The 12,756-nt window shown below is 43.7% G+C and overlaps 1 protein-coding gene across 1 annotated transcript; it reads right to left on the bottom strand.

Moving 5' to 3' along the window:
* Positions 1-1,921: 1,921 nt before the first annotated feature.
* l2hgdh (L-2-hydroxyglutarate dehydrogenase) lies at positions 1,922-9,826 on the bottom strand. Its single transcript, XM_083632764.1, has 8 exons — positions 9,700-9,826; positions 9,237-9,368; positions 8,947-9,109; positions 8,810-8,844; positions 7,314-7,481; positions 6,429-6,586; positions 4,060-4,191; positions 1,922-2,462 (listed from the first exon to the last, which is right to left on the bottom strand). Exons 2-8 carry the CDS (start codon positions 9,306-9,308, stop codon positions 2,267-2,269), a joined length of 924 nt encoding a protein of 307 aa, XP_083488890.1. The 5' UTR covers positions 9,309-9,368; positions 9,700-9,826; the 3' UTR covers positions 1,922-2,266.
* Between the last annotated feature and the right edge of the window lie 2,930 nt (positions 9,827-12,756).

The raw sequence follows: 12,756 nt of genomic DNA, 5'->3' as shown, positions 1-12,756 counted from the left end.
CATTACCAAGCTTGAAAATGGTGTTCGTGAGGTCACAGTGACCTTGACCTTTGACCACCAAAATCGAATTAGTTCATCCTTGAGTCCAAGTCAACATTTGAGCCAAATTGGAAGAAATTCCGTCACGGCATTCCTGAGATATGGCGTTAAAGAGCTTGTAAACGGGGTTCGTGAGGTCACAGTGACCTTGAACTTTGACCTTTAACCACCAAAATCTAATCAGTTCATCCTTGAGTCTAAGTGGACGTTTGAGGCAAATTTGATGAAATTCCATCAAGGCATTCCTGAGATATCGCGCTAACGAGCATGAAACAAGCGGTCGTGAGGTCACAGTGACCTTGAACTTTGACCACCAAAATCTAATCAGTTCATCCTTGAGTCCAAGTGAACGTTTGAGGCAAATCTGAAGAAATTCCATGAAGGCGTTCGTGAGATATCACGTTAACGATCATGAAAATGGTGTTCGAGAGGTCAGTGACCTTGACATTTGATCACCAAAATGTAATCAGTTCATCCTTGCATGCAAGTTGACGTTTCAGCTAAATTGGAAAAAATACCATCAAGGCGTTCCTGAGATATTGCGTTAACAAACTTGGGAATGGTGTTCGGGAGGTCAACTTTGACCACCAAAATCTAATCAGTTCATCCTTGAGTCCAAGTCACGTTTGAGGCAAATTTGATTACATTCCATCAAGGCGTTCCTCAGATACCACGTTAACGAACATCGGACGGACGGACAACACAAAACCATAATGCCTCCAGTCTGGCTATCGCAGGCGGGGGCATAAAAATCTAATATTCTTAGTTTATCATAACAAATGTCAAATCACAAAATATATTTCATGATGAAATAACTGTCAAATGAACTTAGCACAACCCGTATTTTTGTCTATTACTTGTAAACTGCAAACGAAATATTCAAAACCACAGATCATTCTTACACTTCAGGGGACTTTTACTGTCCATTATTTACCTCTGGGGTAAAACTACCTGTTGTCATCCAGTCAGTGGTGGAAGAAACACACAGATCTTAAATACAACTAAAAGCCCTTTCCAGACATGCAGTGAACTTCTGAAGATATCCAGACGTTACTCAGATGGGGAGTATGTATGAACCCAATTGTCTGTTGCGAGCGCGCGGCCGGGCAAACAGATCTTAACCACCCAAGCCCCTATAGTACAGGGCCTATACTGTCCATGTCGCTCGGAGAGCAGTGCATGTTTGAAAACGACAGCATAATGTCCAGAGCGAGCAAGTGGGCGGGTTGATGACAACTTGTGATTACTTCTGTTATATTGTTAAATGGCACTTTTACAAACCATTAATGTTCCAGTGCTATTTCATTTCATTTCATGAACATATCGTTACATGGCTGGATTATTTGGAAGAGAGCCAAACTGGTGAGTAAAAAAGTGCAAGTTGAATGGTTTCTTTTTCTCCCGGTCTGTCTGTTTGAATCCTGAAAATGCAACAAGAAAATGATAGTGCTGCAATAGGCTATATATTCGAGAGATAAATTTTGTGGGGAGAAATACATTGAAAACGGGTCAGATATGACTTGAATGCCACTTGTAACATCACCTTTTCCAGCATTTAATGTGACCGCCATCACTATTTGGCAGTCGACGTTTGGGCGATGTGCAAGCTTTTTGACACATCGCAAGCCCACGTTTTTTAACCCTGAACAAAACAAAGGTTTTTTCATGGGGAGAATTGCTTTCTGAAATATATCTCTGATGTCGTCTACATTGAAAAATGTAATTAAAAGTCTGCCCCCCCCCCCCCCCCCCCCTACCTCTCTCTCTCTACATACGGGAGGACTTCGCCTCCCGTGTGTGAAAACAACAATGCCTCTTGTATGAAACTTATGAAAGGGTAACTCTGGGGAATGTCCAGACCGGGTGATTCAGTGGACATAGTCCAGAGTTCATGTCTGACACTTTCTGTCAGCGATCTTATGTTTGGTTGGATGCTTCATATTGGTAAATTCAATTAGTAACTTCCCTTTCTTTAAATGTAGTGTAGAAAAATGTAGTGATGGAGTGGAGAAAAAGTATAAAGTAACTTAAAAAGGGGCTACCTCACAGCTGCAATTGAGTAAAGCAGTGACGTAAAAGATACAGTGCATTACTTTATCCTCCTGAATTAAGGTCATGTCTGTTGTGAGGTGGCCAGGGAAACGGAAAACAGCGATGCTGAGGCAGTGTGACAGTACAACACAGCTTTGACGCTGGGATGTGTGCTGTTCTCTTTCCCTCCGTTTCTCTACAACGAGAAGCGTTTCTCCACCTCGTCTGCGACCATCTCAGCGATGGCGAGGGAGGAGGTGGCTGCCGGCGAGGGAGCGTTCCGCACATGGAGCACGCGGCTGCCCACGTCCCCGACGCCGCCGTCAAACACAAAGTCATCCACCAGGTTTCCATCCCGGTCCAGAGCCTGGGCTCGGACCCCCGCAGGGCCCCTGGGAGAGAGAAAACAACATGAAATCATCTTAACCAATACACACATACCAATACACAACTCACACATGACTTGGATTTGAGTGATCATTTTGATTGCTTGAGACTTGACTGTCTTGACTTGTACTTTGATGACTTGAAAATGTTTCTAAAGTCTTGACTTGAGATCTTCCGTTTGTGTAAATGACTTAGATTGAAAAGTGATGGGATGTGTTCCACCGGACAACTGAATTTGAATTGTGTTTTGAGAATTTCTATGGAATGATTGAATTTATTGAAGTTGAAACTGATTATAGAAATCAAACTCATAATGAAAAGTCCTAGATATTTCGTTTTTAAGATATTAAATTGATCCTGGAATCTTGATTTGTTCCGCCTTGACTTGGTGTTCTACATTTAGACTTAAGAATGACTTGCGACTGATTTGGTCCCACCTCTATCACAGATGTTTGGTTGAGTTAGACCCACTTCCAGATAATAACACCTTAGAAGAAATATTACAATTGTTTCCCAATTCTCCGCCATTGGCGTCTCTAAACGTTATTTAAAGAAAAAACGCTTCCCCGCCATTGATGTCATCGGACGGCAATAAGTGTTTTCACCGTCATGTGATAGATGGCTCTCTTACTCACCTTGTGAAACATTACAGCACGTCTAAAGGTGTTACAGGATCGACCACGATTGTCTAACAAAACCAGGAAGCAGAAAAAAGCAACAATCTCCCGTCAGCCTCTCACTCAAACGTGAAGGATTTTCTTTTCACCACGCTGCAGGCGCTGACAGTAATCCAGTTCCTAAACTCTTGACACCATGTAAATTTCAGCCGGTAGATTGCTCCTGACATACAGTAGGCTACACAGACAACCAGTAGCCCCCCCGCGCAAGACGAACACGCGACCCGGGCTCCCCTCTCTCATAGCGGGGTGAATCTCTTTCTCACACCGGTGTTACAGTGAAAGCTGTGCGCACGGGCGAGTTTGACCGGAAGGGGAAACAAAATCATTATGGGGATCATAGTTGAGTGTAACACTGGCCAGTATCTGCCATCAAAGGCATTTATTCGGGTCAGGAGCCATGAAGATGACTTCATTTACAAAAATGACATTTCCTCCACTTTCTGGTCACAGAGTGGTGTTTTTGGTGAAAACAACCTACATTCAGGTGTCGATAACTAAAGAACGGATGAAGGTAGAATCAAACTTTTTTTTTCATATGAAAGTCGAGGCTCTCTTCTTTCTTTTGGGATATTCAGTCTTTACGTAGTCATAGATAAAATATTCTGTGGGTCTTGGAAAATTAATGAAAATGATCAAAAACCCTGGCGGTGGCTAGTGACTTTTTCTGAAAAACTCTGGCGGCTAATGAGTGAAAGACATTTTGTGTATTCTGACAGCATACTGTATGTGCATTTTGAAATCCTGTTTCATTGCTTTACCTGAGTACATCACTCAGAGAGAGTTTGTTTCATTGCTTTACCTGAGTACATCACTCAGAGAGAGTTTGTTTCATTGCTTTACCTGAGTACATCACTCAGAGAGAGTTTGTTTCATTGCTTTACCTGAGTACATCACTCAGAGAGAGTTTGTTTCATTGCTTTACCTGAGTACATCACTCAGAGAGAGTTCAGGAATGTACTTCTGCAGGATTTTAACCTGCGCGCTAATGAAAACGCCTCTGTACATTTCCCCGACTCCATAAGAAATGTTCTTCATCACCAGCCTCTGCAAGCCTCTGTAAAATAAAGACAGAGAGAAATATATCAGTCATCTAGCATGTCTGCATCTCCATCACCAGCCTCTGTAGGCATCTGTGGAATAAAGACAGAGAGAAATATATCAGTCATCTAGCATGTCTGCATCTCCATCACCAGCCTCTGCAGGCCTCTGTAAAATAAAGACAGAGATAAATATATCAGTCATCTAGCATGTCTGCATCTTCATCACCAGCCTCTGCAGGCATCTGTAAAATAAAGACAGAGAGAAATATATCAGTCATCTAGCATGTCTGCATCTCCATCACCAGCCTCTGTAGGCCTCTGTGAAATAAAGACAGAGAGAAATATATCAGTCATCTAGTATGTCTGCATCTTCATCACCAGCCTCTGCAGGCATCTGTAAAATAAAGACAGAGAGAAATATATCAGTCATCTAGCATGTCTGCATCTTCATCACCAGCCTCTGCAGGCCTCTGTGAAATAAAGACAGAGAGAAATATATCAGTCATCTAGCATGTCTGCATCTCCATCACCAGCCTCTGTAGGCCTCTGTGAAATAAAGACAGAGAGAAATATATCAGTCATCTAGCATGTCTGCATCTCCATCACCAGCCTCTGTGAAATAAAGACAGAGAGAAATATATCAGTCATCTAGCATGTCTGCATCTTCATCACCAGCCTCTGTAGGCCTCTGTGAAATAAAGACAGAGAGAAATATATCAGTCATCTAGCATGTCTGCATCTTCATCACCAGCCTCTGCAGGCCTCTGTGAAATAAAGACAGAGAGAAATATATCAGTAATCTAGTATGTCTGCATCTTCATCACCAGCCTCTGCAGGCATCTGTGAAATAAAGACAGAGAGAAATATATCAGTCATCTAGCATGTCTGCATCTTCATCACCAGCCTCTGCAGGCATCTGTGAAATAAAGACAGAGAGAAATATATCAGTCATCTAGTATGTCTGCATCTTCATCACCAGCCTCTGCAGGCATCTGTGAAATAAAGACAGAGAGAAATATATCAGTCATCTAGCATGTCTGCATCTCCATCACCAGCCTCTGTGAAATAAAGACAGAGAGAAATATATCAGTCATCTAGCATGTCTGCATCTCCATCACCAGCCTCTGTGAAATAAAGACAGAGAGAAATATATCAGTCATCTAGCATGTCTGCATCTCCATCACCAGCCTCTGCAGGCATCTGTGGAATAAAGACAGAGAGAAATATATCAGTCATCTAGCATGTCTGCATCTCCATCATCAGCCTCTGCAGGCATCTGTGGAATAAAGACAGAGAGAAATATATCAGTCATCTAGCATGTCTGCATCTTCATCACCAGCCTCTGCAGGCCTCTGTGAAATAAAGACAGAGAGAAATATATCAGTCATCTAGCATGTCTGCATCTCCATCACCAGCCTCTGTGAAATAAAGACAGAGAGAAATATATCAGTCATCTAGCATGTCTGCATCTCCATCATCAGCCTCTGCAGGCATCTGTGGAATAAAGACAGAGAGAAATATATCAGTCATCTAGCATGTCTGCATCTTCATCACCAGCCTCTGCAGGCCTCTGTGAAATAAAGACAGAGAGAAATATATCAGTCATCTAGCATGTCTGCATCTCCATCATCAGCCTCTGCAGGCATCTGTGGAATAAAGACAGAGAGAAATATATCAGTCATCTAGCATGTCTGCATCTCCATCACCAGCCTCTGCAGGCATCTGTGAAATAAAGACAGAGAGAAATATATCAGTCATCTAGTATGTCTGCATCTCCATCACCAGCCTCTGTGAAATAAAGACAGAGAGAAATATATCAGTCATCTAGTATGTCTGCATCTTCATCACCAGCCTCTGCAGGCCTCTGTGAAATAAAGACAGAGAGAAATATATCAGTCATCTAGCAAGGATGTGTTATTAGTGGTTCTTCTGTTATGCAACAATTACATGGTAATTAGGCGATTACCGGTAGATGATTTCAGAATCTGTGAGAGTACTTAGCAAACTGTAACACTTTTATAAGCATCATAGAGCCACAGAATCTTTCATTCTTACATTAAAATGTACATATTTTATTTCTATTTTTGAGTAATGATGTTCATCTGAGCGTAAATTAAGTTACTCTGATTCAGAGAGAGTGGCAAGTGCTACAAGGTCTTCTTTGTACTAATCATTGTGTACAGCACTTCTCAAAACACAGTTCCAAAATGCTTTACTAAGGAATACATCAAAATAGAGATGACTTCCATACCTGAAGGACAGTGCGTCTGCAAAATCGCGGAGGTTGAAGTCGTAAACTTTGTAACCTTCCCGTTTGAAGGCCAGCACGGCGTTGGGGCCGAGCCAAACGCTGCCATCCATCCGCGGGGTGAAGTGAACTCCAAGGAAGGGGAACCGAGGGTCGGGCACCTGCAAACAAATGTGTATAAGAATCAAATAGAGCAGCAAAAACTAAGTACATATGCAGTAACTGAATCCCTCCAAGAACCAAATAATTGAATGCTTTTTCAGTTTGAAGATGGCCTGCTTATCTCCTGGGTGCTTTGAAAAAGACCTAACTCTCAGCGCTACCTTTTTTCTTTACTCTCAGCACTACCTGGGTTCGACAAAGTGTCCCTAGTGCAGTTTTATGACAGTAGATGTCGTACACTTTTAACTAGAGACCATCTTGCGATGGGATTACATGACGACCATGACGCCCACAACTTGAGGGCCAGGGCTGTCAAGTGTGTGTGTGTGTGTGTGTGTGTGTGTGTGTGGGGGGGGGGGGGGGGGGGGGTTAGTGGGCGGCTTCATTTTTTTCTGTCACCTACACACCTGTAAAGTTTCATGACTGCATCTTGCACGGTTTTGCTGCTATCGTGCTAACAAAATCTGTCCGCAGACAGATATAGACAATAGGTGTCTCCATGTCTCCAGGACCACATTTTTCCATGACACTGATTTTTTTATTTTATTTTTTTATTTAGCCTTTATCAGGTAAATCACATTGAGACCGAGGTCTCATTCACAAGTGAAACTGACTCACAAGGTGAAAACAATACCGACCACGTGGTGTTGCGGCTGGTAATTATTTAGGTTTACTACACTACACAACTGATCACATTCTAAATGGACTGTTTATGGGAGGACTTACCGGGTAGATATTTCCCTTGACCAGATAGTGTTTCTCTGGCTTCAGGACCAGGTAGTCTCCTCTGAAAGGCACAATCCGCGGCTCCCGGCTGCATCCAGATATCTGGGACAGGCGGTCTGAGTACAGGCCCCCGCAGGTCAGGACGTACCGGCACCGCACCTCGTTGCCCTGCCAAAACAATGCCATGCAAACACTGCAAACAATGCAAGAAATGGAAACAATAGCCTCATTCACACCGGCCTTGAAAGCGGTAAATGTTACGGAATATGTGATCCGCGTCTCCGATGTGAAAGTGATGAAAGCGGAGTCGTGGATAATTGTGTTACGCCTTTTGTTCCGCCAGTGGAGGTAGTCATAGCGCCGGATCAGCCTCCACTCCGCCTCCACCTGAAAGCGTAGGAGCGGCGACACACAACACAGGTGCGAATGGTCAGATCATTCATAAAAAAATTACAGGGGAAACCACCTCACACAGCAAGAAAGGCATAAGTGAATGTAAAAAAAAGTAGCCTATACAATCATGACTGCAACAGGGGCACCAGGAGGAATGCTCTGTGCCTAACAGTTTATGAGTAAGTAGGATAGGCTATTTATGCTCAAACGATGTTGACATTAGTAGGCAAAATTAACGGATATAATAATAAGCTTCAGAGGACGTCTCGTGCATCTTGTCTGTGGTGAGTCGGTCTGAGGATATTATTCCCTCTGTTCTTCAGTCTCTCCTCAAAACAATCCCAATGTTTGGGAAAAGCAGCTCCAGACCTGCGATCTGTCTAGCCTGTTGTGCGTTCACTTACGAAAAACAACTAACACTATAGTAGGTTATTCATGTGCATTTATACTATTCCCCCGACGACGAGTAACGTTATGCAGACTGCAGCTGTTTGACATGCGGGCGTCCGCTTTCAGAATGGACGCCAATTAGGCTACTTCATGGGAATAATTTGCTTTACAAAAAACTGGAACCAAAAGGTAAGAATGAGCCTTGTACCTAAAACATGATGGTGCATCTGGGATCCATAAAGTCGATCAGATGAATATTGAAAGCCATGTGTTACCATGCTGCCTTGTGGAAAACACTCGTCTTTTGTCCTTTGATCTTAACGACCAGCTGCACGTTGAGAGCTGCGGGCGTACATCGGTGATGTTTGGTTGTTGAATGAATTCGTAGCCTACACTATTACCTACTTATGAAAATATTCATTTAGGCTACTAGGAGGAGCTGGGTGGAAATGCCTCCCCTCGCCTCATTTAAATCCGGGAGGGGTGGATGTAACCTGAATGCACACCCTGGGGCGGAAATTTGGTGGTGCTGCTTGGTTTTGTGTGAACGCAATTTCTGTCGCGGGCCTTCTGAACGGCAATATTGCGCGAGCTCTGTGTGAAAGTGGCTAGAGTAACACAACAATGTGCAGTACAAGTGAAAGGATCAGCATGTTCAGATCAAAGATAGCTTTGTATCTTGACCACATCTCTTTCACACACAGGCATCTTACCTTTGTGTCTCTGATTGCTATTGGATACTTCATTCCTGAAACGTGATTAAAAAAAAGAAGAAGGTGATAATAAGATGGATGTATAATAACTCTAAGGGGGCTGCATTACGCAGTAGAGCACAGAAGCTGTTTGTTACCTTCAGTGCTCCCGGCTTGGCTCTCCTTGGCCATGGTGATGTCGTTCACCTCGTACGCCGTCACCACGGTGCCACCCGCCTCTTCGTAGTCTTTGCCGTACCTGAGAGCGACCATTCGCCAGTCCACGATGCCAGTGTAGGGCGAATCCAAGGCCATGATACCCTGGAAGGAGGAATTGACAGTAAAGCCTTCACAGCGATCTTCTCTCTTGTCTGATGTCTGCCTGGCTCTACAGCGCTAACATTTTGCTAGCATAAAAGGTAGGGACGGGCATCTTGGCGCGTCTTACCTTGCAGTACGGCTCTCGTTCTCGGATTCCCTTGGCGTCGATGATGGCCAGGTTGCGCACGTTGTTCTGCATGCCGCGCTCGTACAGAGCCTTCAGCCTGGGGATCTCCTCATGCTCGAGAGCAACAATAAGCTGTCAACACAGAAATACCTCTGATTAGTACTGACTTCGAACACAATGATCCACCTTGCAGACCTGTAAAACATGGCACTAACACTTCCAGGGTTATGAGTTTGGGGCCAAGCCATACTAAAACTGTACCTACTACCGGTAATCATACTAATTTAGAAACAATTATATTTTGCCTTCCTAGTGCTGCATGTAAAACTATTAATATATGCATAGATTGCATGATACAGGGGGAAAAATACATATCTATATCTATATCTATACATTTATAAAATACCCAAAGTAAATGTAATATAACAGCATAAAGTATTGGGCTAAAAACACTAAAGCACACCTTTCCACATCTCTTGTAAGGGAGGTGTTTCTTGTCGCAGTACTCGTAGGCTAACGTGGCTCCTCGCACACACAGACGGGCCTTCAGCGACCCCGGGGTGTAGTAGATCCCACTGTGAATGACTCCACTGTTGTGCCCACTCTGGTGCACAGCTGGTGGATTAAAACAGGAGACACACAGATACATTACCGTAATTAAAGGAGGAGGAGGAGGAAGAGGAAGTAGAAGAAGGAGGAGGAGGAGGAGAAGGAGGAAAGAGGAGGAGGAGGAGGAGGAGGAGGAGGAGGAGGAGGAGGAGGAGGAGGAGGAGGAGGAGAGAGGAGAGAGGAGGAGGAGGACCCTAACAAGTCCATTAAGTAATGGTCTGCTAAAATAATTTAGAAAGAGCACTTGTACTTCTGGTGCCATAAAGATCCACACCATTTTTTATTTTTTTTTAATTATTATTATATATCAACTGTGATGATCAATCAGATATTTTTGATCAAGTATTGTAATTGGCTATTTTTTTGTTTACATACTTTCCATATTCCAAAAACCAAACCATATTAGACTCCCAACAAACAAAGTAACCAAATTACCTCAGCAGCAAAGTAAAACAAACTCAAACAAGTCAACCCCCCCCCCCATTTCAGATGTTGATCAATTCCTCTTTCATTGCATAACGAGTCCATATCCGGGGATGCAACTCGTTACAGACTTGCCAACAATGCTCACAACAGGAAACAGCTTCAATTTGGGAGAATGGAAAAACCGACATTGTCAGTCCTTGCCGATGCCAATGCTCAACGCCTGTGTGCAGTTTCAGGTTGATCGGCCAACCGGTTGGTGATAAATGGATGCAGACAGGCAGAGTTTTCCTTATTCTATAGTAGGATATAATTGGGTTTCTGCTCTTCTATTCTCTCTCGCCACAACATAGCAGCAGCAGCCTCCTCCCAAAGCACAACTCACAAACTCACACAGCTCCTTCTCCTTCTCCAGCAGGATGAAGCTGAGGGTGGGGTGTCTCAGGATGAGCTCTCTGGCTGTAGCCAGGCCCACGACGCCGCCCCCCACCACGGCCACGTCATACGAGCTGCAAAACACATGGGAGGTTAGGCTTCAGCCTCAACATATAGGATCTGCTAAGCGACTAAGCGTTTGGCTTCACAGGTTCATTGACTCTAACAGGGCAGAAACCAGTAGAAACAGTAATCATGTAAAACCAGTTTTAAACCAGTTGGTGTGGCCTCATCTACGTAGCCCGTGCAGTTTTAGTCCCACAAATTGATCACTATTGAAAACCATGTAGTTCAGTGATTCTCAACCTGGGGGGTCGCTCGCAAGATAATTGTTGGGGGTCACAATATGATTTAGGGGATAGTATTTAAAAAAAACATTATACAAATTTATTTTCATAATTTTTGTCAAATGTTTGCCTTTTTCTTATCATAATGAATAGGTTCCTGCATCTGTCAGGCCTCCTCTAGTCTCACTTACCAGACTCTCCCAGCAAAGGGGCGAGGAGAGTCTGGCTGGGGACGCTTTCTATTGTGGACTAGAGGGGAAAATGGCTGTTTACAGCCATCCACCAAATGTACCATGCAGGCTGCTTCATTGCATAATCCACATCAATCGTTTTCAGCGTGTAGCAACTAGGTAGCGATTAGCACTGCTGTTGTTATTGTTTCAAAGGCAGCGGCGCAGGCATTTGAGCTCGGCAGATTCAACACTACAGCAGCAGAGGCAGACAGATTCGACACGGGGGGGGGAGGCGTGGAAAGGAAATCCAAATGTGGTCGCAGCCACAGTCAGAGTGGGTCGGAGCCAATGCAGAGCTTGCAGGGAGCGGAATGGGATTTCCATCCGGCACCGACTGAAATGGTCGACACCAATGAGAGAGCTAAGTCCACCATGCTGCTTCAACGGAGTCAGACTAGGCCTCCTCTGATAATGAATCTAATGAAGCAACCTGAGAAGGGAAAATCATTTGTTGTCTAGTTGTTTGGGCTGAGTATGCAGCCTGTAACAGGGTTCTGAATAGGCATTGCTTCCTTTTTAAGAAGGGTCAAAATGATCCAAAAAGGTTGAGAACTATGCAGGTATACAGAGAATACCAAGCTGTTTCACTCACTGCATTGTTTACTAGCCTATAAAGCTCATTAATAGAAGAGGTGAAAGAAAGAAAGAACATTTTTACTGCTGCACTCACAACTCCGCAGGACCTCGGGAACAGTCAAACATCTTGCTTTCATTATCTATATAGGCCTAAATTATCTATAACCGCAAACAGGCAAAGTATTTGGGGAAACACACCTCAGTCAACAACACAGTATGGAATGGTATGGAATATTGTCACCCGGTTCCCAGTAACCTGACGCTGTGTGATCTGATCTCATGATCCCGCGTGAATCCAGCTGCCTTGCAAGGTTAGAAGAACCTAACTGGATTCATCATTTCTGAACTAATTTCTGAACTTTTTTCTGAAAAAAGTGAAAATGTTCTCCTAAACTGAAATATCGCTTCAAGGGCTTTGGAACAGGCAGAACTCGCAACGACTTGCTCATGATTGCTCTTTCTTAAACCGGAAGAATAAATAATCTGTCAAGTTTCAACCATGTGACCTCCATACATATGTTACAGGCATAGTCTGTGACGTCACGTTGAAGGCTGGGTTGACCCAGGCTAGGGCTCGTGGGCTGCATATAGAAGGTTACAGACAGACAGGTGAATGAAGACAGTTATCCTGATTGAACTGAAACAATACTTCTGAGATCAAACATCTGGGTCACCTTAAACCTGGCAGGAAATTCCCAAATGGCCCCAGTTATGTAAGCTGAGCTCCATACCATGTTCCTAGAAGGGACTGTTGTTTGAACGTACAGCTAATGCACAACACACTTGGAACTGTATGGGGCATGCATTCCCTCCTAAAGGTGCAGTTCACCCAAAATCAATTGTATTTTTGGTCACTGGCACTACTATGGAAATGCAATTTGTCAAACTAGAGATGATTTAACTCGAAAATAAATAACATTCTACTGGTAACCCTCCGAATCTCCGATAAACTATAAA

This window comes from Poromitra crassiceps (genome assembly GCF_964638095.1).
Source record: "Poromitra crassiceps genome assembly, chromosome: 3".
Lineage (NCBI taxonomy): Eukaryota > Metazoa > Chordata > Actinopteri > Beryciformes > Melamphaidae > Poromitra > Poromitra crassiceps.
The sequence above is the reverse complement of the archived record's forward strand: the minus strand, read 5'-3'. Positions and strand labels throughout refer to the sequence as shown.